The sequence below is a fragment of the Melopsittacus undulatus genome, chromosome 3 (assembly GCF_012275295.1).
Source record: "Melopsittacus undulatus isolate bMelUnd1 chromosome 3, bMelUnd1.mat.Z, whole genome shotgun sequence".
NCBI classification, from domain to species: Eukaryota; Metazoa; Chordata; class Aves; order Psittaciformes; family Psittaculidae; genus Melopsittacus; species Melopsittacus undulatus.
The window spans coordinates 104,366,407-104,390,255 of record NC_047529.1 but is presented as its reverse complement, the minus strand read 5'-3'; the positions used below and the strand labels follow the sequence as shown (position 1 = coordinate 104,390,255).

The 23,849-nt window shown below is 41.2% G+C and overlaps 2 protein-coding genes across 2 annotated transcripts in view; one reads left to right on the top strand and one right to left on the bottom strand.

Moving 5' to 3' along the window:
• The window catches only part of SPATA17 (spermatogenesis associated 17), a 79,612-nt gene extending 79,293 nt beyond the window's left edge, over positions 1 to 319 (bottom strand). The window contains 2 exon segments of the mRNA XM_005151888.3: positions 212 to 282; positions 284 to 319. Of these exon segments, the coding sequence (XP_005151945.2) occupies positions 212 to 282; positions 284 to 319 (107 nt within the window).
• Positions 320 to 547: 228 nt separating this feature from the next.
• The window catches only part of GPATCH2 (G-patch domain containing 2), a 121,602-nt gene continuing 98,300 nt past the window's right edge, over positions 548 to 23,849 (top strand). Inside the window, exons 1-3 of the mRNA XM_005151889.3 lie at positions 548 to 785; positions 9,750 to 10,463; positions 14,467 to 14,528. Coding sequence (XP_005151946.2) covers positions 730 to 785; positions 9,750 to 10,463; positions 14,467 to 14,528 — 832 coding nt within the window. The 5' untranslated portion in view covers positions 548 to 729. The remainder of the gene's footprint in view (positions 786 to 9,749; positions 10,464 to 14,466; positions 14,529 to 23,849) is intronic.

Sequence of the window (23,849 nt, the reverse complement as noted above, 5' to 3'; positions counted from 1 at the left end):
AGCCTTGAAGTAGATGTGCTGCTGACATCAGGTCTCTTCAAATCACTGCATCGAGATTTGGGGGCCGGAGCGTGGGTGCTCTACGGAAGAGTTGTTAAACCAAATGGTTTTCAGCGGGAGGGCGGCGATCTCGTTGCTGGGGGAGCCTGCAGCTTGCCAGCCCCTCCATCCCCAGCCCCTGCTGCACTCACCGCCGGCAGAACACGGTTACCTGTTCCTATGGAACCACTCTTCCCGCAGCAGCAGCAACTTCGCCTCAAGCCTAGCTACAGCCTCCATGCTTTCCGCCTCCTTCCCTCCCACCCGACGCCACCACCATGGCAACGGGACCGTACCTCTCCGCGCGGGGGACGGGGTGTCGCTCCCCAACGTAACCCTAACGGCAGAGAAGAGCGAGGCACTGGCGGCAGCGAGACCTCCCCGTAGCCGGACTGGAGAGGAAGCAGAGCCAAAGTAAGTGCGCGGCAAGGGACGCGGCAGCTGCGGGCAGCAGTCCAGAGACGGAGAGAAGAGATGGTAGCGCCCGGCTTCCTCCCGGTGTAGCAGCTGCTTCCGGGCTCTCATCATGGGGGCCTGAGAAGCAGCGCTGGCCGCCTGCACCCTCCCCTCCCAGCCCTCGCCCGCCAGCCCCAAGCCTCACCGCCGGCCCCCGCCCCGGCCCCCCTCGGCCCAGTCTCTGCGAAGCGGCGCCAGCCTCCCCGGGGAGCGGCCAGGGGAGGCGCCGGGTTCATGTTCCGGGTCGCTGAACCTGCCTCGACCCGAGCTCAGGCGGCGAGAAAGAGCTGGTAAGCTCGGGCCCGGGGGACGCCCGCCGGACGGGGGAAGGAAGGGGACGCTTCTCCGCCGCCCCCTGCCCCTGTGTGGGGCCGCAGGGCTGGTGTTTGAGGGAAGGGATCGGAAGCACTGTCGCTGCTCCCTGCCCGGCCGCTGCCGCCCTGCCCCCCCGCCGCTGCCCGTTAACGCGGATGGGGAAGACGGTGGTTTCCTCACCGGGTCAGAGGCGTTGGAGGCCGGGCAGGGGTGGTTCGCCGTGGTTGTAAGCGAGCAGTGTGCTGGAGGGAGGAACTTCCATCTCTTTGCTAATAAAGGAGCAGCAGGTAAACGATGGATCGAAACTTGGCGAGTTTTGGCTGTGTGTTTGGGTTGCTTCGATCGATGTAGATCCTCTGAGGACTAAACCCTTTGCAGTGTATTCCGGAGAAACACCCACTCAGGTGGTGTTGCTGCTCTGGAGCTATGTTGTTGCAAACCAAGAATCAACAAGTGTAGCTCTAGACAGTGAGCAAGGAAAAGACGGGGTGATGCCCCTGCGGTGGAGTTAACAGATTGACTGGTTTATGTAATTCATAGCATAGTGACCCCAGAGGCCATCGTGGTTTTATTGTGGAGCTGAGGAGATACTGATTAACAGAGCAGAAAGAGAGAAGCGAGTTTTGTTAACAGGCCATGGAGCTATAAAGACTAATAGTGGAGAGACTTAATGGAAGCCAGGTATCCCAAACAGCCAGCTAGGAAGCCTTCAGTTTCCTTCATGAAATGTTGCCATATTTTGCTTATGTAGTATGGACCGATGTGTGTAACTTCTTGTCAATTTCACTTTCCTTAATGGAGTGGAGAGGAGCATTGTAGGGTTTTGTTTGTGTTTACTTGCGTGTTGATAATTTGAGGACTTGAGGCTTTGTTTAGAGGCTGTATTATCATACAGATACCTGCTGGTAGAGTTCCCACATCTGCAGTAGCTTTATTTGGTTTTTAGTATAGAGGGGCTTATTTGTTTATTTGTGGGGGATGGACAAGAAGAGGAAAAGAAAGGCTTAGTACTTAGTTTTCTTACATAGGAAACTCCATTTTTTTTCTCCACTTATGCTGCTACTGCCACGTTTGTACTGCAGGTATTTTTGTGCTGTGCTGCTTTATCTTTTGCTAAATAGGAAAGCTTTCAGAGAGGGACTTTGTTTACCCAGCTGCTGTATATTTGCTAGTAATATGCCAGTATTGCTTGGCATGCAGATTTGCCCAGCATAAGTGTAACTTTGCTTTTGTGGATGTAGTTTGTAACACTTCAGAGAACATGGTATTCTGTAGTGGTGGAAGTATTTTTGAGTACTAATGCTGCATGCAGTAGGCACATTGCAGAAGACATTCCAAAGTTGTATCTGTACTCAGAGGAAGTTTTCATTGCATACTCAACCTGTCATTTGTCTTTAAATTTTACTGGTTTGTTTCCACATTAAATAATTTCATTAAGAGGCTTTAAAAATAGTGTTCATCAACACAAGATGAGGGAATTTGGCCTATTCTTCTGTCATCAGACAGTAGTAATTTTGCTTTTGCAGTTACACTGCCTGGAGCAATTCAGTGCAGAGAGAAGTATTGAAGTCTTATCTATAGGACTGTTAGTTTAGAAGTTCTGAAGGAAAATCTGTTAAAAATCTGACTGCTCCTTAGGGCCCTCTCTTATACATCAGCTGTTTCAGAAGCTGTCTGTTAAAGGGAACCCATTTGAGTGAGATACAGGAAAATATTTTATTTGATGTCTAATGCTTGATGTAGACAGTTAAGAACTTGTGCTTTCTAAAAACTTGAAGACCCTGAACAAGTGTGTAGATTCAGGACAGCCCCAGAGTAAGTGTTCACTTCAGGTGATAAAACTCCTCTGAAGCTGAATATTTTGAATGTATATGTTGTTAATTCCAGTGACAGTTTAGGAATAGTTTGCATTTGTGTTCCTATTGGGAACTTTGATTGTTTTGATAATGACATTGGCACTTTAACAGTTCATGTGTTTCACCACCTTGACGTTTAATGAAGTTATACTTCTGCAAAGGGCAAGCATATCAAGAAATGGCAGCAATGGCATCACAAGAATAGCTACCTCTATGAGAAACTGCTGCAAATCTAATTTCTAGCTGACCAATTCATTTACATTAGACTTTTATTAAATGTGATTCATGGCAGCCTCTTCCTGACTGTATCCCATTGCTCTGTACTGAACATGCTTTCACTGTTAAGTATAAAGACAGGCTGCAAAAGTTGGGTCTGTTCAGCCTGGAGAAGAGAAGGCTGCGTGGGGACCTCATAGCAGCCTTCCAGTATCTGAAGGGGGCCTGCAGGGATGCTGGGGAGGGACTATTCATTAGGGACTGTAGTGATAGGACAGGGGTAACGGGTTGAAACTTAAAGGGGGAAGTTTAGATTGGATATAAGGAAGAAATTCTTGCCTGTTAGGGTGGTGAGGCATTGGAATGGGTTGCCCAGGGAAGTTGTGAATACTCCGTTGCTGGCAGTGTTCAAGGCCGGGTTGCATGAAGCCTTGCGTGACATTGTTTAGTGTGAGGTGTCCCTGCCGATGGCAGGGGGGTTGGAACTAGATGATCTTAAGGTCCTTTCCAACCCTAAGAATTCTATGATTCTATGAGTAGACTTGATAGTATTTATCATTGTGCCTTCTTAGATAAGCAGCAGTTGTAGAAAAATAAAATGTACTTATTGCAGGTTTGTCTGTCCCTGATTTTTAGGGGGATCAGTGGCATAATCAGTTAATAAAATTCCACCATTCCTCAAATTCCTCTTAGCCTTTACAGGAAGCACTGGGCTGGTTCCTCAGAAGTGGAAGAATAAGGGTTTTTTTGATAGCTCACTGTTATGCCCCTCAGGAATGGGTCGAAGGCTTTTCAGGCACTGTGTAGGTCTGTGTACCTGGTTGTCCAGTGGACAGTGCCTAAGGACATAAATATGTGTGGATGTGGAAATGGATGCTTTGTGTCCTCTTCTTGGTGATGGCCGTTTGATGACAGGTTTAAAGAATCTGGGCACAACTTCTGTTCCTGATATATACCGTAAGCTTCTACACCGCATTGGTTTATCAGTTATTTCCTAATCTACTGTCGTCTCTTGCTAGCTTTTTAATACTTCTAATTTGTGTTGCTCCACTTTGCTTTCCATTTTGTGTATCCTAAGAACCATGATATTTCTCTGGTTTTGAATCTATAAATCATTCAGACAAGGCAGTGCTCCCAGCCCAAATGCTTGGCCCTGTTCAATCCAAATTTCAGTCACAGTCATAAATAAAACAGAGGTTTCAAAAGTAGTGATTTAAAAGCTTTGTGAAAATAACTTCTGTGATGGAGAAATGGGATTCAAATTAGTGCTTGTCAGAAGATAAGGATACACTGAATACAGACATGTTACAAGGGATCAGAGAGTCTGTATGGGAAAAGATTAGGGAAAGTCAGGTTTATACTCCCAATGTGGAAGGAACTACTTGGGTGTTTTGTTATGCTCTTCACTTGTGAGCAGTATGGGTTGTGAAGGCAGCAAAGATCATGGCTCTTCTCAGAAGTGATGAGATGCAGATGCATCAAAACTTTAGCTGAAATAAACCCCATACGTATTTGACAGGGAAGGGTTTAGAACTAGAAAGTAAATGTAAATGTACCTCTTGGTTTAGTAAAAGATGCTGCTTCTATACGAGTTGTGTGACTAAATAAGCTTTCTTGTGTTTGTTAAATATTTCATGCGTAGTCAGCTCTGCATTTTTTCAGGCTTTAGGTGGGAAGTGAACAAAAATGGTACCTGACTGTCACTAGAAAAGCAACTGACCATTATTTCCATTAGGAATTTCAGTACTAATAATACTGAACACAAACTGCATGAACTGTTTTGGAGTAGGTGAAGACTGCTGCCTGCGACAATACTGTTAGGGTCTGTTCCGGTAAGGGTTGGAGGGGAAATGGATCAGCCCTTAAGCTGCATGAAAATCGCTTCATATAAATGTAAAGGTCAGTGTAGGCAAACTAGATTTTCTTATAGTAAAGTAGAATCTTCTCCTAGTGAAGACATTAGAGTTTATTGCTAGCTGTGGGCTGTTGCTGTAAAAGCAGTTTTATAGCCTTACGTGAGTCATGCTAAACTACAGCTCAATATATTATGTACCTCAATATGTTGTTCTACATTCCTTATTACAACCTTTGAAGTTGCTCATCTTACTGAATGCAGTTGTGTTGTGGTTTAAAACCCCACCTCAGTCTCCCTCTCACCACACCCGCCCCACCCCCCTCCCCACCCAGAGGGATGGGGAGGAGAACCGAAGGAATGTAACTCCCATGGGTTGAGATAAGAGCAGTCCAGTAACTAAGGCATAACACAAAATCACTACTGCTACCACTAATAAAAACAATGATAGAGGAAATAAACAAGGAGAGAGAACACGATACCACCTGTCAAAACGAGCCCGAAGCAGAAGAGACCTAGCGCGAGGCCTTCCGGCCAACTCCCAGTTACCTCCTGGGCATGACATGCTATGGTATGGAATACTTCTTTGGCTAGCCTGGGTCGGGTGTCCTGTCTCTGCTTCCTCCTGGCCTCCCCTCCTTCCCTGGCAGAGCATGGGTCAGGTGTCCTGTCTCTGCTTCCTCCTGGCCTCCCCTCCTTCCCTGGCAGAGCATGAGACTCACAAAGTCCTTGAAAAAACTCAAAACATACATGCTATCAGCATCGTTCCCAGCCTGAAAGTCAAAACACAGCACTGCACCAGCTACCAAGAAGGAGAAAAAATAACGGCTACTGCTGAAGCCAGGACAAATTGATACACACCAGTAATACCTTTAATGCTTCTTGTGATTATTTTTCAAAAGCAAATATTTTTGTTACAGAAACATCTGCAGCAGTAATTTAAATGACTTCATAGGTTTGGAATACAAGCTGGTTGTAAACAATGGAGAAAGTTGCAAAAGTGAGTTTGATAAATAATGCTGAAATAGAAATACACTCCTGATTTTCAAGACAGGTTTCAGATTAACTGTTCTAGCTGGTTGCTGTTGCCATTTTTTTTCTTCTTCAATTATAGCAAGAGAAATGATTGATCCAATTAAATTAATCGAAAGATTTCTTGGCTATTCAGAAGGAGATTTATTGTGGACCACTGGCATGTTGAAAATGCAGTGTGAATCAAAAGCTGAAGTAGTAGGTGTATTGTTTTCACAGTCTATTACAAAGGAGTTTCCACTGTCCCAGCTGATCAAGTAATTTTCATAATCATCCTAAGGAAACATGTTAAAGTAATGATAATATTGATTTGTCTGCTTTAAGAGGTAATGCAACTAGGATACAGTTATATCATGTATATCATACAGTTTAGTCATGGCAGTCAGGTGAAGTTCCCGATGACTGGAAAAAAGGGAAATATAACCCCCATTTTCAAGAAGGGGAAAATGGATGCCCCAGGGAACTACAGACCAGTCAGTCTCACCTCTGTGCCTGGCAAAATCTTGGAGCAGATTCTCATGGAAGGCATGCTGAGGCACATGAAAAACAACAAGATGCTTGGTGAGAGCCAGCATGGTTTCACTAAGGGGAAATCCTGCCTGACCAATCTGGTGGCCTTCTGTGGTGGGGCTAGGGAGGGCTAGAGCAGTTGATGTCATCTACCTGGACTTGTGCAAAGCGTCTGACACTGTCCCACACAACATCCTTGTCTCTAAATTGGAGAGACATCAATTTGATAAGTGGACCACTCAGTGGATAAAGAACTGGCTTGATGGCTGCGTGCAAAGAGTTGTGGTCAATGACTCAGTGTCCAGCTGGAGATCAGTAACAAGTGGTGTCCCTCAGGGATTGGTGTTGGGGCCAGTGTTTTGAACATCTTTGGTGACATGGAGAGTGGGCTTGAGTGTGCCCTCATCAACTTTGCCAATGACACCAAGCTGTGTGGTTCGGTTGATATGCTGGAGGGAAGGAATGCCATTCCGAGGGACCTTGACATGCATGTAATGTGGTCTGATGCCAACCTTATGAAGTTTAACCATGCAAAGTGCAAGGTCCTACACGTGGGTCAGAGCAATCCCAGGCACAGCTACAGGTTGGGTAGAGAAGAAATTCATGGTAGTCCTGCGGAGAAGGACTTGGGGGTGTTAGTCAATGAAAAAATGAACATGAGCCAGCTTCACTGTGCGCTCGCAGCCCAGAAAGCCAACTGTATCTTGGGCTGCATCAAAAGGAGCATGACCAGCAGGATAAAGGAGGTGATCCTGCCCCTCTACTCTGCTCTTGTGAGACCTCACTTGGAGTATTGTGTGCAGTTCTGGTGGGTGTCCTCAACATGAAAAGGACATGGAACTGTTGGAACAAGTCCAGAGGAGGGCCACGAGGATGATCAGGGGACTGGAGCACCTCCCATATGAGGATAGGCTGAGAAAGTTGGGGCTGTTCAGCCTGGAGAAGAGAAGGCTGCGTGAAGACCTCATAGCAGCCTTCCAGTATCTGAAGGTGGCCTATAGGGATGCTGGGGATGGGCTCTTCATTAGGGACTGTGGTGACAGGACAAGGGGTAAGCAATTAAAACTTAACAGGTGAAGTTTAAATTGGATGTAAGGAGGAAGTTCTTTGCTGTGAGGGTGGTGATGCCCTGGAATGGGTTGCCCAAGGAAGTTGTGAATGCTCCATTGCTGACGGTGTTCAAGGCCGGATTGAACAGAGCTTTGGGTGATATGGTTTAGTGTGAGGTGTCCCTGCCGATGGCAGGGGAGTTGGAACTAGATGATCTTAAGGTCCTTTCCAACCCTAACTATTCTATGATTCTATATTATATATGAGATTGTGGCTGTAATTTTTAGTGTGAACAAAGTTGTTGCCCTGTAGAGATCTTAGTTCCAGAGCTGCAATGAAGAGACCCGATATTCAATAGGACAGATTAATTGTAGGAGTGCATAAAATTCAAAGTTCTAGTCTAATGGAAATTAAGTGGCTTTACTGCTCAGGGCCTTTTAAGAATCATATTATCTCATTATTTAAACACTTCAGGGTATTTACTCTCCTTGACTTTCATTTTGATCTGCACTGTCTGTATTGATGACACTTTGGGAGGAATTAAAGGCAAGTTTAGATCAGATATATAAATCCAGGCTGGATAGATTGTGTTTGATCTTGAAGTATTTCATAGAACTAAGGCAACTCTAGCCCTATACTTAGACTGTTACCTGGAGTAAGCTGGTGTGTCCCCTCTAGGAGCTACATTGATTTTTAGTGATAGTTATCCATATGGATTAAGGATACTAAATTGAATGAATTAATCATAAACTGTGGTGTAAGAAATTAGTGTTCCTGTCTTCACCTCCCTTTTACTTTGTGCTGCAGGGGCACTAGCAGAATGGGCTGCAGGAGATTATATATGCTAGTTCATATTCTGGCAAGTGAGCAGAAACCTGTTTTTTTCAAAAACTAAATTTATTTTTAAGCCTACTAGATGAGTTTTTGGTGCACCTCCACCTCTGTCACTTCACTCTCAATGCAAAAGTCTGTGCCAGAAAGGCTGTGCAGGCAGCTGGGAGACTTGATGTCTTGTTAGCCCAAATAAATGTAGTGGAGTTTATGTGTTCAAGCCTTCCAGCTCCTATTATATTAGTGTAGCAGTATTGGAAAGCCCCTTAAATCTCAAGAGCATCTCATTTCTGGTAGGAGCACTTGTGAGAATAGTTGTCTTCATAGATGTTTAACAATAAGGCTAAGGGACTAGTTGTGCAGTTACAGCTATTGAGAAACATGGGTTAATACATCTAAGCATTGTGTGTAGAAACCCTATACAAACATACCTGCACTTATATCTCCTGGTGGTTGAAATTCCTACTACGCAATCAAAAAACTCAAGCAACACCCAGACCAACCCCCCACACTCCCCAGACCTCACTGCAGTAATTGAAACTTTGAAAAGTTGAAGGAAGAATTAGTTTGAAATCATTGTTATGCCACATGTGGTAAATGCCCTATCCCTGGCAGTGTTCAAGGCCATTTTGGACAGAGCCTTGGGTGACATGGTCTGGTGTGAGGTATCCCTGCCCATGGCAGGGGGCTGGAAGTAGATGATCTTAAAGTCCTTTCCAACCCAAACCATTCTGTGATTCTGTGTCTCAAAATAATTTCTAACTTAATTGCCTTCCACTTTTTTTTCCTGACTCTTCAGAAAATCATTGCTTCATTTGGAATGCTTTTCCTCCTATGTTGCTTCTCTTGTCTCTGAGAACTACTTCTGTGCGATTATGGAGGTTTTGATCTTGTGAACCAAATGGATTAAGAATAAAATGTAGCATTTTTCCAGAGCTGTCTCAGCTCTTACTAGATATGATGATTCTGCTATACTAAGAGCCAAAGGGAATGTTAGGTTAATAGGGAGTAATAGGACTGGAGATTACAGCAGGATGGAGAAAGAGGTATGAGAAATAAATGCAAATGACACAGTAGTTTCAGGAATTCAGAATGAGCTTGTGTTTCTACCACTCTCTGTGCTTTTGGTAATCTTGCAATTGGAAGGTTTACAGTAAGTTTTTCTGAATATCTTCAGGTAAGATATTTAACAACCCACTTGGAAATGTGCTCCCTACCTGCAGTTTGAGTGAAAGGTCTTTGTTGATGCCCTTGCCATGCAGAATCTGTAAAGACCATACAAATTTGATGAGGTGAATTGAAACCAAACAATAATAGTAAGGTCAGACACAAGCTGGGGATTCCTTCCCCCTATCTCCCCTTCTTTCAAGCCAGAAATGTGTGTGGAATGCTATCTTAAAAAGGATGTATGCTGTTGGTCAGTAAGTTTTGTCTCTCAGCAGAAAAGCTAATCTTTGTAGGACACATATTTAAGACTACCTTACTGAAAGTGACTATAATGATTCTGGCTGGTAAAATTGTTGTAAAGTCATGTTTGACACTTCAGATTAATTTGATGTTTTCTTGTTTGCTTTTTCCCTTGAAATATCTAGGCATTTCAGTAGGACTATGGAGGAGCTGGTTCACGATCTAGTCTCAGCACTGGAAGAAAGTTCAGAGCAGGCAAGAGGAGGTTTTGCTGATACTGGAGATCATTCTCGAAGTGTGTCTTGTCTTCTCAAGCGTCAGGCAAGGAAAAGAAGGGGACGCAAAAGACGTTCATTTACCACCCATCATCCCTGGGAGACTGGTCACTGCTTAAGCGAAGGTTCTGATTCCAGTTTAGAGGAATCAAACAAAGACTACAGGGAGAATCATGCTAATAAGAAAGACCACAGTGACTCTGATGACCAGTTGTTGGTTGCTAAGCGTAGGCCTTCCTCAAACTTAAATAACATTAGGGGCAAAAGGCCTCTGTGGCACGAACCAGATTTAGCAGTCGACAGTTTAGGAAACAGAATTTTGCGCAGGAGAAGAAAGGTAAAACGGATGGCGATAGATCTGCCATCAGAAGTCTCTAATGCACTGACAGTAACTCAACAGCAGGATAACAGCAGAGATCAAGAAATGGACAATAACAATAAATCATACCAACACCAAGAGTTCTCCAAGAGCAAAGTGAAAAAAAGAAAAGTAGCAGCAGCTCGACAAGGACCAGAAGTCTTGGATGAAGGAGTAGTTATAGAAAGTGAAGAAGTGACCCAAGCAAATAAGGACAAAATGGAGTATGAGGAGCAAAAAGGCTCAGATGAGAACATGAGTGACAGGTTCTTTTTTCTCTTCCTTTTTACAGAAACTTTAGATAATATTTGTTTTTATTGTTTCTCATATTGGTAATCTTTGTGTTGCATTCAGAGGTAAAATGCTAGCATCAGTAGTATCTGTTTTAACAAATTACTCTTTAAGTGTACTATATCTCATATGTATGAGTTGCTCTGGTTAAGGAATCCAGCATAAAATAGTATGTCATGTAGCAGAGGAATAACCAAGAAAGCAGGTTCTTTAAATAATATGTTGTAATTGTTTCAAGATTAAGAATGACAGAATATACAAATGATTAATATGTTTTCTCTGAGTATTTTAACTGGTGACAGTTCTGAGACAAAAATTGTTTTTCCAATTTCTAGACTTTGGTGCCTTGATTGTTATCTCTATTCATCAGAAAGGCTGTCAGTGTTTAGTCACCATTTAGGCAGTATGTTCTTATGTGTCATGAGCATAAAAAGGCTGCAGGTTGCCAAGGGTATATATCATTTACGAAATGCAAAAACCAATTTACAGTTCAGAAACACCTGAGCTTACCATTAGAAAAATGGGGGAATGATGACCCTTTGGCAGTACATCTCATCCATCCATTCCAGACAGCAGTCATACTACAATGGTAATTGTTTCCAAAGTACTGTTTTGACAACACAGGAAGGTGTAAGTCATTTTTCCACCATACCTGCAGGGCCTGCTAAGCTTGATTATTCCATGTGCCTGTTCTGAATGCAGAACTGTCAACAAGAAAGGCTCATATAAAAACAGATAATTTTGGTCAGTTGCTTGATAAGTAGTGTCTCTGGCTCTTTGTAAGCATTTTATCTATAAACTGTTAAGTCTTTTCCTTGCTGGAGAGGTAGATTGAGATGCAGAGAGTATCCTGGGGTTTTGACCAGTGCAAACAGATTAGTTACTGTCATAAGAGCAGCTCTGGTAAGTGACTAACTCCAGTTATTGTCAGAGAAGTTCTAAGCCTTACTATTACATTCTAGTGTTGTCGCTCACCTGCAAACAATAAGCTGAAAGCTGAATAAATCATGAGTCTTAAAGATTGTTTCTGATGCTTTAATTACTACAGCAGAAGCAGTCCTTCAGGGCAGCTAATGTAACTTCAGACATCTCCCTTGGATATGCAAGATAGGACTGTGTGGTGTCAGGAAGCCTTTAGAAAACTTCCCTCTTCTTTGATGACACTGGGAGTTTGTTTCCCCCAAAATGTTCCCCTAAAGACAGATGGCAAACATTTCCTTGGTGCTAGGAACTGTTGCATAGTTTATAATATATCCATAGCACTGTCACAATTTACAAGATTTTCTGTTATGCTACAACAGTATCAGTTCTCTGACTCAACTTTTATAGCTAATTTTTGGGTGGACAGAGAGTCTTCAATCAGAAGTCCTCTTATAGATTCTCCAAACTGAGCTACTTCCAGCTCACTGAATATTTTTTTATTTTTCACCAAAACAAATCTATTGATTTAAAAATTCCTCTTCAAAATGTTTAATGTTTTGTTACCCCAAAAGCTGCTCATTTTCAAATCATGCTTCAAATGTTTGTCTCTGGCCCCGATAAATGGCCTTTAAAACCATTCTCATCTTCACAATGTTTTCTGCTCAGATGTGCGGTTGAGTGATGGTCTGTCATTCTACTGAATTTCTTGCAATGGTCATTGGTACCAAAAGGTTTGGAAACTATTGAATTAGAAAATTTTCCTTTTTTAATGTGCTTAGAAATCCACCATATCTAAGCCTCTTGGGTGCCTACTGGGTCAGAATATTTTGTATGTGAATGAGTTTAACTCCATTTTAGCTAACTTTACTTAAATGCAACCTTTCCTCTATTGTTTGTGATCATTTAAGCCAGAAGAATTGAAAACAACTAACAAACTGCTCCTAAAAGTGCATTTTAAAACTAAAAGCTGAGGTTTTAAAAGGGAACATGGGTTTTGTAAGATTGCATGAGATATGGAGAGCTGACAAAGCATCTTGGATAAGACTCATGCTTCAGCACTTCATGGAAAAGTAAAAATATGAAGTATACAAATCTGGCTGAATTTTGTGCATTTGCGTGCATACAGTTTAGTAAATTTTATAAAAAATAAAGTATTAATTTTTTTAGAAGTTCAGTTTTTAAAAACAAACCAAAATCAACTGTTGGTGGAAGTTAAATTAGGTTCTAAAACTGCTGAAGGCAAGTTTTCAGTGTATGCATGAAATTACTTTAACTTAACACACATTTGAAGTGCACATTAAAAATGCTAAATGGCACTTCTTCTGCAGTCTTTTATCTGTGTGTGTTCAAACACCACAATGACTGTTTTTAAGTGCATCATTGAGGAATAGGAGTCTTCAAGCTCTTAAAATGTCAGCTTCTAAATGATCCCAAAGACGAATTACCGTGAGGCTGGTTTTGAGCACTGGAAATGAGATTTTCATGATCAGAGCCTGTCCTTTGCTCATTCTTCTTATCCTCAATGCTTAGTTCCTTGGCCACTTTCAGGCAGATTTGGCAATTCAAGGAGTTCTAGATGATACTTAATTCCTCAGGCTGTGGCAATTGTTTATGTTTAAGTGACTAAAGGAGGAAAAATCTCAATTGCCCATTTTGAAAGAGAGCAGCAGTGAAACTCAAGTGACACCAGTGCCTGGCAGCTCTTGGGGACAGGCTTGGTTAGTAAACAAAGGTCACAATATGAAACTAAGGTATAAGACAGTGTGCTATTAATGATAACTAATAAAAGATATTTTTTCTTTGCTTCCACAAATGTATAAATAAAGCTCTGAAAGCTTTTTGGAGAGCAGAGCTGCCCCTTCCAAATTTTAGCTTCCATATGCTGGTTTATGGGACTAAAAGGAATCTGTGGCTTTCTTGCTTTTTCCTGAAAGTCTTTTTTTAGGAGTGGAATTCTCATTACAAAGCAAAGTAATTAGCAGCATACAGTGCAAAAGTATATTAAAACTGGAAATAAATTCCATCATAACAGCATTCATGTGCTTGAGTATTAGTATATTCTAGAGGTTTTGAATGTCTTCAGTGAAATGACTGCCATATAGAAATTTGCTCTTCTGTAATCCCTGCCCTGTTTGACTCTGGTCTGGGGAGAATGAACACTGTGGCTGCCATACATATGCCACCGTTATGGTTTGATTTTAAAAACAAACAAAATGAACCACAAAACCAAACCAACATCACCCACTCCCCACAACACCGTCTTCTCCCCACCAAAAAAGAACAAAACCAAAACCCAAATAACCAAAACCCAAAATACTGTTATGTGTAACTTTGGCAATTTTACTTGCTTCTGTTTTCATGAACTGGCTACTCCTTCAGTGAAAATTATTGTGCAATTAAAATGGTATTTAAAGACATGTGAAATATTGTTTGTAACAATGTGTCTACAGCAAATGATCATTGATCATTGACCCTTTTCTTCAGGGTGACCTTTATTTTGATGTAATTGGCCACATTTGTTAACAACTTAGGTCTTTCTCCCCAAGCAGTATGTTGCTAAACCTTAAGCAATGTCTTTTCCAGAATATTTGCAAATGATGTTCAGAAAGGTAATCCGATTTTCGGACTCTTATATTTCATGTGCTGAAGGAAGGCTTAGGCTGCTTTTGATTGAGACTTTTCCTGGTTTATTGAGCAGTGGTGTTCCAGGATCAAGCTGAATTGTGCAGCATAAGAAGGGAGCGGTGAGCATTTGATGGAAACAGATAATAAAATGCATCAATTGTGACTGCAACAAGGTACTGACACATCTGGCTTCCTGTCAGGGTACCATTAGATTCCCATGGTTTTATGTGCCAAAAATAATATGCTTTGTAGTTACTGGAACTGAGATATTTGCAGTTTGATTAAAAAAAAAAAAAAAAAAGAAAATCCTATTTTCTTTCCGATCTCTGTTGGGCTTAAGTTCAATCTGAACACAACCTTGTCTCCTTAAAATTTTACGACTGAAAGATCAATTGTTCTTTTGATCTGTGTTCTCTCTTTTTCTTATTACAGTGAATCCAGCAGTCTGAGCAGCAGTGATGCGGGTTTGTTTACCAATGATGAGGGAAGACAAGGTATTGAAACAATCTTTCCTAACACCCCTCAAACCACATCTGTTGAAATTCTGTAAGCGTTACAAGTTATTTCGTAGGTTAATTACTCAATTTCAGTTGCTATTACTGTTTTAATGGGTTGAAATATAGCTGGCTTTCTGCTATGAATGTTACCAGAGGGTGTCCTGGATCCATGATTTGGTTAAAAGGTGTCGTGAGAAACAGTATCTTTATTATAAACTTATTTATAATGTGAGCATCTCCAGAAGATCATCTATACTGTGTTTTAATTCTGATTTTCAGGCAGAATTTAGTAATAATAGTCCCAATCTCAAACTGTTACTGAAGTGTCTCTTTTCTTCCAAATTGACATGGCAGGATTTTATAGTTCTTTTTCATTCAGTAGTTTATTTGAAAGTACTTTTCACACTACTTTTTCAGCAGTGTAAGACTGAAATAGAACATGCATGCTGTGTAAAGTCTCTCCCTTCTGAAAACAATTTTCTTTGATGTAAAATGCAGAGAAGATTCAACATTTCCTGTTAGTGTACATAACGTTCACATATAGTTTAAAACCGTTGAGGATGGAAGTATGAGATTTTGGGGTTTGGGGGTTTTTTACCTTTAGTGTTTATTGCGATCTTTACCTGTATTGCGATCTTTACCTGTATTGTGCTAGCATCTTAGTGGCCAGCTCATGGACTAGGAACTCAGTCTTTGACAGTATACAAAAATGAGGCAAAAAATAGTCTCTTGGGTGATTAAGACTTGCTTTTTTTTCTGTTGGCATTAAATGAATGGTAATGCAGATCATTTTCTCATGCTGTTTGCCACAGACTATGGTGTGTGCAAGAAAACAGATCCCGGCTCATTCCACAGATCTAGGTTAAGAGAATGTTCTTTTATTTTTTCCTTTTCTTTCTCTAATGTTTAATTCAGTTGTTTGGGGTTTTTTATTTTTGTCAGTTTTTTATTGTATTTTTTTTATCTTCTCTTTTAACATTACAGTTGTGGGATTTTTTTTTCAGACTTAGAACACAGATGTTGCATTCTTTGCTCAACAGTAACTTGTGCTACATAAACTGTAGCTCCCAGTCTGAATATCTGCTTTGAGTTGTTCTGATGTAGCTAAAGCTTAGAATTTAGGCTTTCTTTGAAAGTTTAAATCAATGTTTTAATTTCGGTATTGCCATACTTTAAGTATATCAATATCAGACATTTTTAAAATATGTGGTTTTACTGCCCTATATAAATTTATCTTTTGACTTGCAATATTTTAAAACATTTGTCCTGTATATTTGTGTAACGTTACCTACCACATTTCATAATTCCATACATGTTTTGAGCTACCTTTCCAATATATTTGTTTCAATATTTTTGTCCCTAAATTACTTAAATCTTTGAATAATACAGTTGAAAATGTCTCAGATAACTTACTCCTTTTCTTATACATCTGATGGGAGGAGGAAAGGGGAAGGATCAGTGAACAATAGTGTGGTGTTACCTTTTTTGGTGTTTGTTCTTTACTGTAGAGCTGTAATTCTTTACCTGTTTGATTTTTGAATCTTGATTCAGTTTGATTGTCATTTGCAAGCAGAAAGCATTAGACCTGATATAATATTCTGACATGCAAATGAAAAGAGCAACAATAAGTAAACTCAAGAATGATAATGTCAGGACAAAGCATGTTTTAAGTCTTTACTGTGAATGAATTATTTTGTGGGTATGATCAGAAGACCATTAGCTTCACATAGATATTTAGATTTGCATATTAGTTTTGGTTTTGTGAAGGTTTTTCCTTAAAAGTACTGTTGGAGATCCTAGTGCAGGACCAAAATTATTTATTTCCTAACAACAATTATTCACCACCACCACCCCATAAAATGCTAGTAATTGTTGTCTTTGTACTTCACTTATGAAGATGAGGGTAATTTATTTCTATAAATTAATTTATAGCTGAACTGAGACACATACAAAATTGGAAAGAATGAAGGAAGGAGAAAATACAACTTATAGAAGCTGCGGGAAAGCCTAAGGAAGAGAAACGAAACTGGAAGAGAGCAGGATGGAAATGTATTAAGGGACAAACTGTCTGATTTTTGTTGTCAGTTTTTTAAAGCTCTGATTCCTGTCTTTCCAGTGTTCCTCCTCCAGGATATATGTTCAGAACATCAGCATTTCGACCTCATTTGTAGTTCAAATTTTCTGCACTTCTGACTTTAGGTTTCTGCTAAGTCAAGTGGAGAACCAGAGACTGATTGATGCTGCCTGGTGAAATACTTGGTTTAAATGATGCGCCTGCCATCATTCGCAAGTTTGGATAGCAGAGGACAAGAGAATCCTGTTCTCCAGGGCAACATTTGTTCATTTGGTGCCTCTGAGATTAAGAAGCAGACCTCATTTATTGCAGACAAATGCTCTTTATAAAACCCTAATTAATTCCCAAAGCATATTCATCCTATGGGACAGACTTAGTGAAAGGAAAGTGACCTAAAGCAGCAATTTCTTTGAGCAGTCAGTTAAATAGTTGACTATTTAGCGCTGAACTTTGGAGTTCCTGACCTTGCAACTTCTAATATTTCCCAAAATTCTTTCAGAAAGCAAATGGAAACAAATCCCACCACAATAACTGTGCTTTGTACAAACTCTCAGAAAAGTTTCAATTTCTCTAGTTTGATTCAAGAAAAATAGGTGTTGTTGCAATTGGGAGTAGTGGGTTAACTGCTAGATTTATTTTAATTGCCATCAATTGCTATTATAGAAGAAAATGGCTAAGACTTGAAAATCCTATGTTCAACTTTTAATGTGTTGTGCCATCTAACAATTTTTAAAAGCCTTTCCCAGCCTGCCTGTGTTCCAGTCTCATAGTTTTCTTGTTTGATTTGGTTTGTTCCTATGAAGTCCTCTTCTGAGGCTAGCCATGCTTGTCCGCCTTTCTTAGTTCTCGAGATGCTTACATCAGGTCATGTGGGAGAATGAAAGCAGCTCTCTTGCTGTGCTCTATTCCACTATCCTGTTACCTTCTGGCAGAAGTAATTGGTACTCCATGTCTTGCAGTCCCAAAGTGGTAAATGCTTTTTTGTCTGTGAAACATTGCATACCCTGTGCAGTAAGGCAGCAAAAGCTTCACGATCATGGTAAATGCTCAGTGTAGGTACAGTCAGTGAAAAAGAGATCTGCTAAACTATTAATAAACCTCAAGGCACCTCTTATGCATTGTATTTTTTTTTTTTTTTTAGTTTTGTACATTGATCAACTTTGGGGAAAGATTTAATATAGCTAGCAAAACCCCCAAATCCTATGCCTTGAGCCCTTGTTTGTGGAGGTGGCAGTTTAACCCCAGTTGGCAACTCAGTACTATGCAGCTGCTTGCTCACCCCCAGGGGGATGGGAGGAGAGTCAGAAAAAGGTAAAACACACTGCTTGAGAACAGTTCAATAATTTAAATAAATTAAAATATTACAATAATAGAAAAAGAGAGGAATAAAATTCAAGTGATAGACAACAAAATTGTTCACCACCCACTGACCAATACCCAGCCTGAGCAGTGATCCTTTTCTTTTGGGTTATTCCCCCCAGTTTATATATTGGGCATGATGTGCTGTGGTATGGAATAACCCTTTGGCACCTCCTCACTGGCAGAGCAGGAGAGACTAAGAGCTCCTTGACTGGGGTAAGAGCTACTTAAGAACAACTAAAACATTGATACGTTACGAGCATTATTCTCAGACTAAAGCCAAAACACAGCTCTGCAGCAGCTGCTACAAAAAAAAATTAACTCTGTCCCAGCTGAAACCAGAACACAAAGTAATTGAAAGAACTGAACAGTGGCTGAAGCTTAAGTTACTTTGTTTTTTCTTCCTACTTTTTCCTTTGCTCCCAATAGTATTTTCATAAATGGCTGTTTTGCAATTATAAAAACCTTAATGATAAGCAATGTTATGCCTAGTGTAGAAAACTCTTAAGAGTTTTGAAACAAAAGGTCTAATCTTACATTGCAACATAAAATACAAGTCTTACATAGGCTTAGCTAGTAGGATCGCCTGTGATTTCAAGGCATTCTACAGGTCCACTTTACAAAGGCACTTTCAGTTAAAAGCACTGTGTAAATTAAGCCTTCAGCACAATGTTAACAGAATGTTAACATTATCCAAACACTAGTTGATATTGCTAGTTTTTGGGGAAAAGAAGCCAAACTGCAAATATATTCTTGAATGAATTTTATATTGTGGGTGTGACAAAGGAAACATACTCTACATTCCTACTCCATCTACACTTGGGGAAATTCAGAGTTGACTTAAGACCTCCTAAATCATGATGCGTAGCACTTGAAATGTCCTTTAATATCTAAACAAGTAGGAAGAAAAATTATATTAATCAAGTGTTAAACAGTTAAAGTTGGAGAAGTCAGGGATGTGACTACCTTTTAAAGGTAGCTCTTCATTATTTTGTGATTAAATGTATATTCATTACTGTGTCTTTAATGAAGATGACCCACTACTGATTAAGTATATGAGAATGCCATCCTTTTATCTTCTTTGCAGAAGAAGTAATTTGGACCTTGTATAGTAACTTGGTAGCTGCAGGTGTCAGAGTACACTACTACGGCTGTCCTACTCAGGAGCAGGCCTTGATGTGCAGTTTTCAAGCTTGAGTCAGAAGTAGCTCCTTAAACTGAATGGTGGCAAAAGTGTGCTGCTACCCCTTTTGCCAAGGCAGTTCTGCAGAGTGCAGAGAGCAAGACGCAGTGTGTCTCTTTTGATGAGCAACATAATCTTCTGCTTTCCTGAAATTCTTGTATTAGTAAGTCTTCCCATGTCTCTAAATAATTATTACAGCCATTAAGAGTGAGGGTTTTTACCTGGAAAGAGGAACACTGGAAATGAGACTAGCATCTTAGAGTGTTTACAGGCTGTGTGCTATCATTCTCTGTGTGCAACTTGATGGATAATGGACCAGCACAGTATCAAGTGGTGTTTATAGAACCCTGATGCCTAACTCTTTTCACAGTAGACTCTCAAAGCAGGTTGTGATTTTTACAAACAAGCACACGTACACTGTATGTGACTGCTCTGGAGGGCAGTCTAGCCACTTTTAAATAGACCTGCAAAGAAAGGGAAAACTCTGTGCAGGGGAAAGTCTTTTTGATATAATCCTGGGCTGCTTTAGTTGAAATAAGATTCACGTGAAGCTATTCTTGAGAATGAAGATTTATGATACTTACAATTCTGCCAAATGAGAAGGCTTTTGGGTTTGTTGATGTAGCTGTGCTTTTTCTTAAGTTAGTACATCATCAGATGGTCAAGTTTGAGATCCTCAGGGCAGTGAGAAGAGCGTGCAGCAAGCTCACTGCCATGGACTTCAAAAGAGCAAACTTCAGCCTCTTCAGGAACCTGCTTAGTAAGGTTCCATGGGATATAGGCCTAGAGGGCAGGGGGGCCCAAGACTCTTGGTTGATATTCAAGGGCCATCTGCTACAAACTCAGGAGTGCTGCATCTCAACTAGAAGGACGTGCAGCGGGAGAGCCAGGATACCTCCTTGGATGGATAAGGAGCTGCTGAGGAAATTTTGAGGGGAAAAAGAGGCTTCTAAAAGGTGGAAGCAAGGACAGGTGGCCTGGGAAGAATACAGGGATGTTGTCTGGGAAGCCAGGGACCAGATTAGGAAAGCTAAGGCCCAGTTAGAATTAAACTTGGCTAGGGATGTAAAGGATAACAGGAAGGGATTCTATAGGTACATAGTGAATAAAAGACAGACTAGGGACAATGTGGGCCCTCTTTGAAAGCTATCAGGAGAACTGGCTCTCCTGGATTTGCAGAAGGCTGAGGTTCTTAATGACTTCTTTGCCTCCATCTTCACTGGCAAATGCTCTGACAACACCACCCAGGTCTTGGAAGGCAGATGCAGAGACTGTGAATATGAAGACCTTGAGCACACTATAGGAGAGGATCTGGTTCAAGACCATCCTAAGAATCTGAATGTGCCCAAGTCCATGGAATCTCATAAAATCCATCCGTGGATCCTGAAGGAGTTGGCAAATGAAGTTGCTAAGCCACTGTCCATCATATTTGAAACATCATGGTAGTCAGGTGAAGTTCCCGACAACTGGGAAAAGTGAAATAAAACCCCCATTTTCAAGAAAGGGAAAATGGATGCCCCAGGGAACTACAGACCAGTCAGTCTCACCTCTGTGCCTGGCAAAATGTGGGAGCAGATTCTCATGGAAGGCATGATAAGGCACATGAAAAACAACAAGGTGTTTGGTGACAGCCAGCATGGCTTCACTAAGTGGAAATCCTGCCTGACCAATTTGGTGGCCTTCTATGATGGAACTTCATGGAACTGATGGACAGGGGTAGAGCAGTTGATGTCATCTACCTGGACTTGTGCAAAGCGTTCGACACTGTCCCACACAACATCCTTGTCTCTAAATTGGAGAGACATCAATTTGATATGTGGACCACTCAGTGAATGAAGAACTGGCTGGATGGCCGCTTGCACATAGTTGTTGTCAATGGCTCAATGTCCAGCTAGAAACCAGTAACGAGTGGTGTCCCTCAGGGATTGGTGTTGGTACTGGTCTTGTTTAACATCTGTGTCCGTGTCATGGACAGTGGGATTTTGTTCCCTCATGACACCAAGCTGTGTGGTTCGGTTGATACGCTGGAGGGAAGGAATGCCATCCAGAGGGACCTTGACACGCTTGTGAGGTGGGCTGATGCCAACCTCATGAAGTTTAACCATGACAAGTGCAAGGTCCTACACCTGGGTCAGAGCAATCGCAGGCACAGCTACAGGTTGGGCAAGGAAGAGATTCAGTGGAGCCCTGCAGAGAAGGACTTGGGGGGTGTTGGTTCATGAGAAAATTATCATGAGCCAGCTTCAGTGTGCGCTCACAGCCCAGAAAGCCAACCGTATTCTGGGCTGCATCAAAAGGAGCGTGACCAGCAGGTCAAAGGAGGTGATCCTGCCCCTCTACTCTGCTCTCGTGAGACCTCACTTGGAGTATTGTGTGCAGTTCTGGTGGGTGTCCTCAACATGAAAAGGACATGGAACTGCTGGAACAAGTCCAGAGGAGGCCACGAGGATGATCAGGGGCCTGGAGCACCTCCCGTATGATGACAGGCTGAGAAAGTTGGGTCTGTTCAGCCTGGAGAAGAGCAGGCTGTGTGGAGACCTCATAGCAGCCTTCCAGTATCTGAAGGTGGCCTACAGGGATGCTGGTGAGGGACTATTCATTAGGGACTGTAGTGATAGGACAAGGGGTAATGGGTTGAAACTTAAGTAGGGGAAGTTTAGATTGGATGTAAGGAAGAAGTTCTTCACTGGAAGGGTGATGAGGCACTATAATGGGTTGCCCAGAGAAGTGGTGAATGCTCCACCCCTAGCAGTGTTCAAGGCCAGGCTAGATGAAGCCTTGGGTGACATGGTTTAGTGTGAGGTGTCCCTGCCCATGGCAGGGGAGTTGGAACTAGATAATCTTAAGGTCCTTTCCAACCCTAGCTGTTCTGTGTTTCTGTGATTCTGAACACAGAAATGAGGGTGATGCAAGTGGGGTGTATGTGTCCCTACAGAAACTGTAAGAAAACCACATAAATAAATTACCTAAACCTCTTAATAAGGGAGGCAAATTATTTAACATGAAGGAGTAATAATTAGATAAGCACATAGATTCAATAATATAGAGGGAAAATTAGGCAAACAGTAGTGGGGGGAGGAGACAGGTTAAAAATAAAGCCAGCAACTGAGGTGCCTTGAAGTTGTAGCATTTCATTAACATTTCTTAAGTTGATTTTTTTTTAATTGATTAATAATGGTAAAATTTAATGTAAATTGCTTTAAACAATGCCTGGTGTCATTAGCATTACCCATAAACAAGTTTGTGGTTTTTTAAATATGTGGCTGACAGAACGCATGCACTCGGGGTATCAGTTTCTGGACATCTGATGGTTGTTTTACCTTTCCTGTAGCTTGGAAAACTGTGATAATTTGCTGTAGCCTTGTGCTGAATCAGCATCTCTAAGGGGAAGGGACATTGTAGTGAATCTTTTCAAATATTTTGAAGTCAAAAACATCGCTTTGAATTCTTAATTCTCCTAAGTATATGTTTACTATTTATACTATGTTGCCTTTTGAAAGTTGCAAATTAAGTAGGATAAAATCCACGTATTTGGTTACCAGACTCTTGAGTGGGGAGGGTCCCCTGTGTTACATTGCCTATATGTATGAGGTTGGGAATTAATTCAATGCAGTGGTCTACCCTGATTCCTTTTGAGAATGGTATCCCTTCAAGGTGGAGCAACAGGTAAACAAAACTCCTGTGGGCGCTCTCACCTGGATAAGGAGTTAATAGGTTTATGCTCTTCCCAAGGTAATACTGAAAATAGTCAAAGGGTCAGAGCTGCAGACAAGGAAGCTAAAAAACAGATATACAGAATTATGCTGTCAAATGGGAAAAGCCCAAGAGGTTCAGATAGCTTCATATGATAGCTGCCTAACATACTAATATTCCTGTTAGACAAAAAGGAAGTGTAATTTTGTGTTTTCCCAAAGGATCATTGTTGGGCTTTTAGTAAATATACTGGGTTCCTAGCTCCTATATGCCTCGTTCTACAGTCCACCAACAGAGTCTTCAGTTCTAGCTCTTTTTTCAAGCCTGCATTGCATACCTCTTACAGGCTTCTGTCCTTGTGCTGACTGTGTAAGCCAGTTTTGGAATTTTATACTTACTTCCATAGCTAATTATGCACAGCAGGACTTTTTTTTTTTTTGTGTTTCTGATAGTATTTCTAATTAGTCTAGGTGTCTAGAGCTCTCATTTTATGACAAAATATTCAGACAAAGTTTATCTCCATAAAGGTTTGGAAAATCAAAACAAAGGAGTTGAAACTCAGTTGTGAACCACAGGGCAATCCAGCAAAGAGGCATGATTCTCTCTCCACTACGACCACTGTCTCTGTTCACTATTATGCATCATTCAAAAAAACATACCTGGCTGTAATGAAACAAGGATAGAATTAATGGGGAATGCCTTTGTGAAATGTCATAGCTATAAATGGGGATATGAATAATTGTGGACAGTGATGCAAAATACTTCACAGGAGCACAAAGAAACGGAATCTTATGAGGACCTATGTATTTCTTTCCATCTCTGTTTTCCCTTTCTTCCATCTAAAAGTTCCTGTTCTCTAGCCTCTGCTGATTTTGCTTTTAATAGCAACCACTAGAGATGTAAAGATTACATTTCACCTGCAAGTGACCAGTGAGAGGCCCTAATTATTCCATATTTTCTCAAAGTACTTGTCCTGAGGAATGTTTACAGCCATTTTCACTTGTGCTTG